This window comes from Plasmodium fragile (assembly GCF_000956335.1).
Source record: "Plasmodium fragile strain nilgiri unplaced genomic scaffold supercont1.7, whole genome shotgun sequence".
Taxonomy (NCBI): Eukaryota; Apicomplexa; class Aconoidasida; order Haemosporida; family Plasmodiidae; genus Plasmodium; species Plasmodium fragile.
Genome location: NW_012192587.1, coordinates 11,419 through 16,032, shown reverse-complemented (window position 1 = coordinate 16,032; position 4,614 = coordinate 11,419). Strand labels below are relative to the sequence as shown.

General features: G+C 44.2%; 2 protein-coding genes across 2 annotated transcripts; one reads left to right on the top strand and one right to left on the bottom strand.

Moving 5' to 3' along the window:
- Positions 1-683: 683 nt before the first annotated feature.
- AK88_00834 (GTP-binding protein LepA) lies at positions 684-3,350 on the top strand (the record flags this gene model as incomplete). The annotated part of the gene is made up of 1 exon (XM_012478478.1): positions 684-3,350. The coding sequence occupies one exon, from the start codon at positions 684-686 to the stop codon at positions 3,348-3,350; it is 2,667 nt and encodes an 888-aa protein (XP_012333901.1).
- A 204-nt stretch (positions 3,351-3,554) lies between these two features.
- Positions 3,555-4,367, bottom strand: AK88_00833 (uncharacterized protein; the record flags this gene model as incomplete). Its single annotated transcript, XM_012478477.1, has 1 exon — positions 3,555-4,367. One exon carries the CDS (start codon positions 4,365-4,367, stop codon positions 3,555-3,557), a length of 813 nt encoding a protein of 270 aa, XP_012333900.1.
- Between the last annotated feature and the right edge of the window lie 247 nt (positions 4,368-4,614).

Sequence of the window (4,614 nt, the reverse complement as noted above, 5' to 3'; positions counted from 1 at the left end):
TTTTTTTTTTTTTTTTTTTTTTTTTTTAGCCTCTTTTTGAGGTATTCCTTTAACACTTTCTTTTGACACTTTTTTTTGACACTTTTTGTTGACACTTTTTTTTGACACATTTTTTTTTTTTGGCCCTTTTCAAAAAGTTACTTCTTCTTCGTAACCGCTGCGCACATCCCGAATTTAGAGAAATATCACCCACCTGGCGAAAGGGGAAAAGAAACAAAAAAAAAAAACACACAAAACAGCCGAGGAGAGGAGAACATAGCGCGGAGCTACACCCATGCGTGCGCAAATGTAAGGATGCATAGGAGGTCCCAACAATGTGACTCATTTTTCCACTCGCTCTGTGTAAATGCGAAAATGGTTCGGCTTCACAATGGGGATGCTTTCTCGTAGCACCATCTCTAGTTTAGTATCCTTCGCGGCTGTGCCGTGCAAAATTGGCATGCTGCCACGAATACAACGTTATCTCTCTTCTTACCTTTGTAAAAGAAGGCTATCTTTTTGGGCCCTTTCCACGTGACTTCCCTCAAGGGCTTCTAACCGCGCACACATTTGTCAATTGGTGCATAGGGGTGTGTGTATGTTGGCCCCTCTGCGTGTGAAGAACGACGTAAAGAGATACTAGCCCTGTCCATGCGTATGCAACCAGACGAACCGCTCACGCTTCTGATTCAAACCGCATTTTAATGATTCATGTCTGGGCAATCAAAAGGGCGCTGTGCATTTTTATCCTCATCACTTGTGTGCTAAAAGTAGTGCGTTCGCATAGAATTACGTGGAAATCGACAAAAGGAGTTTACACCCGACCTGACGGCACAAATGACTTCGAACGGGAGTGGAAAGGGAAAGGGGTGTTCTTTAATATTCAGAGGGGTAACAACGGGAAAGACACGAAGAGAAGGAAGGGTAGGAGGGGATGGGCCACTGGTGCAAGACCATTCTTTCGCTTCCATAAATCTATTCCACTGTTCCTGTTGCAGGAGTGCCAACGGAAAAGCTTAAGCACAAAACAATATAACTCAACAGTCATACCGTGTAGCAGCAATTTGGAAGTTATTGCCCGGAGAAGGAATGGCTTACCGCTCGATCGGCGACATGGTAAGGTGATCGGTGCAACAGGGCAGTTGGGGGATGACGGCCTTGGTGGAGGACCCTCACCTGGGATGGAAGCACATAAGAGTAAGACACGCAGCAGCAGTAGCAATCGAAGCAGCTGCGGCGATGTTGGAGGAGCCCCAGAATGCCCCCAACAAAACGTCCGCAATTTTTGCATACTGGCTCACATCGACAGCGGGAAGTCAACCCTAGCTGATCGGTTCCTAGAATTAACAAAAACAATAAAAAAGAAAAAAATGCAAGACCAGTTTCTCGATATGATGTCTTTGGAGAGGGAGAAAGGAATCACCATTAAGTTGAAGGCAGTACGAATGAATTACCAAAATTATATTTTCAATTTAATTGACACACCAGGACACTTTGACTTTTATCATGAAGTAAAAAGATCCCTTAGTGTGTGTGAAGGAGCCATACTACTCATTGATGGGACAAAAGGGATTCAATCGCAGACCCTGAACATATTTCTGGAGTTGCAAAAACATAATTTAAAAATAATTCCTGTGATCAATAAAATTGACCTGAACATGTGCAGGTTGGACAAAATAGAAAGTGATTTGTTAAACAAATTTCATTCTATGAAGAAAGACATTTTACACATCTCTGCGAAATATGCACATGGAGTTGAAACTTTGTTTCAGAGAATTGTCTCCGACATCCCTTGTCCTGCGATCAAATCCAATTCCTTCTTTAGGGCCATCATTTTTGACTCCTTCTATGACCAGTACAAGGGGGTCATATTAATTATTAAAGTGTTAAATGGGGTGTTGACAAAAAAAATGGAAGTTTTTTTTATTCAGAGCGAAAAGACGTACACCATTCAAGAGGTTGGGTACCTCACCCCGGATATGAAACCCGTGGAGTGTATACGGCAGGGGGACATTGCGTACGTGTCATCCAACATAAGAAAATGTGATGAGGTGCAGATCAGCGAGACGATAGTTAGCAGAGATATCGTGCACATGAATGCTCAGCGTCGGTTCGTGGTCGATTTGGATCGGCTCGGCGGGGAGTGCAGCGGTGAAGAGAATAGTAGTGTAAAGCAAGGCGGCATGGATACCTGCCAGGGTGCTGCCTCCCCACAAAGGGAGAAGCGCACCGAGCGAGAAATCAACCTGGAGCAGATCGCTGCTTCCAAGGTGGACGTCTCGTACCCAGTTGTGTTTTGTAACATATACAGCGTCAACGACAAGCAGGCCAATGAACTGGAGGCGGCACTAAACAAGTTGAAGCTGAATGATACGTCCTTTTCCTTCAAGCCTGATGTTTGTGAAACGTTGGGCAAGGGGTTCAAGTGCGGGTTTAACGGATTGTTACACCTTAACATAATCCAGGAGAGAATCAAACGGGAGTATGGCGTCGAGACCATTGTGACGGCCCCGTCTGTGAATTACCTGGTGAGGGTCAAGGAGAAGTGCATTGACAAGCAGCTCAAGGAGAGGCTGATGGACGTGAGGTTCGACATATCCAACGTTAACCTGGACTCACGCGGTGACAACAGCGGTGGCGATGTGCATGGCGATGACAATCGCGTTTGTAATCGCGATGGTGATGGGGGCGGCAAAAAAGAACACGAAGGACTGTACTACATGACGAGCAACGTCAACGACATCCCCCAAAAAAACTACATCCACGGAATTTACGAGCCGTACGTGCGAACGAGCATAATGACGCCGGAGGAGTACCAAAAATATATCATGGCGGAGTGTTTCCAAAGGAGAGGAATTTTTATTAAAAAGGAAAACATGGACAGCCATGTCATCTTCTATTTCGACATGCCGTTGTCAGAAATTTTGATTAACTTTTTGGACCAAATAAAATCCTGCACAAAGGGCTATGGGTCCATGAGCTACCAAAATTACGTCACATATAGGGAAAGCGATTTGCACAAAATTAACATATACGTTAATAATAGGAGTATCGACTCCTTGTCCTTCCTGGCACACAAATTAAATTATCATGAGAAGGGGAAACGCATTGTTTTAAAATTGAAAGAACTGATAAAGCCTCATCAGTTCCTTGTTGTTATTCAGGCAGGTGTGGGGACCCGGATCTTCGCCTCGGAGCGGATCAACCCGCTGAGGAAAAATGTCACCGCTAAATGCTACGGGGGGGATATCACACGGCGCAGGAAGTTGCTCGAGAAGCAGAGCGCAGGGAAGAAAAAGATGTTCAGCATCGGCAAGGTCAAGCTGCCGCCAAATATGTTCACCAAGCTCTTCGACTTGAAGGGGCAATAAAGCAGCAGGGGTGGGACAGCGCCCAAACATTGAACTCACACTAGCGGAAGTACGCGGAAGCACGCGGAAGCACGCGGAAGCGTCGTATCTGTGCCCTTTTTTTTTTTATTATTTTTTTCTTCTTCCCCTTGGGGATAGATTTGTTTTCTCTTCACTGATTATATTGTCTAATTTCCGCCACCCCCCCGTTTCTTCCCGTCACCCTCAATTATTATCCCATTTTTTTTTTTGTGCCAATATTGACCTTCTCACAAAGTGAATTCTCTTCTTCAAAAAAAAAGACAAAAACAGGAAGAGGCTACATGAGAACATGTACCATGGGAATAAATTATTTATGTCATATGCGTTTATTTTTTTTTTGGTTAACTGCGAAGGTTCTGAGGGTCCATTTGACTTGCCCTTATCGTCCGTTGCTCCATCGCAGGGGGACGTTGCCGTGGCTGATGTGTTGTTTCCCTTCAACTTAGCTGTTTGGTTAGTGGGGGAAGAATCATCCAACCCTTTCGCGCTCTCATCGTTTCTCTCGGGCGATTCCCCCAAGTGAAGAAACGTCGCAACACCCGTATTTATGCGAACAAGCTTTTTCTTCACTCTATTGGCTAACTTCTCCCGTGCGATTATTTCATTTTCGTAAATGTATATCAAGGGCTCCGACTGCTCTGCATCCTCGGGGTTGTAACATATTTTAATATTTTTTTCTTTACTAACTTGGTCGAAAATATTTCGTGTGTATTCATTTGTCTGCACTTGTTCTCCCTCATGGCTTCTGAGATGAACGTAAATTTTGTACTCTTTACTGTTTTCAATTTTTTTTTTATTTATATAAAAAAAATATTTTATGTTCAGGTGGAACGTCCCCTGGAACAAGTTCTTCGAATATTTTAGGGTCACATTATCAACATAGCCATCGACTTGTTTCCAATTTTCTTTGTTTCTGTTTTGGTAGAGCAGATATGAACTCATCGACAGTCCGTATGAGCCGACTACAAGCGGCACGAATGTTTTAATCGCCTCCATTTATTCTCCACGAGGGTGGGAGTAGTGTAAGCCTGCTTTTGGGGGGGGAGGTTCCTAAAGGACGATTCGTCATTTGTGCCTTCCCCCGTGCAGGTATAAATGTATATTAGTTTGTTCATGCCCAGGCCCATGCCCCTCCTGGTGATCGCTTTAACGTCGCTTCTACTAATTCCGTTGCCTACCAAATTTGTCATCGTTGTCGTTTTCCCCTTGGCAACTTTAAGCTCAACGTTTGTATCACCGTAGG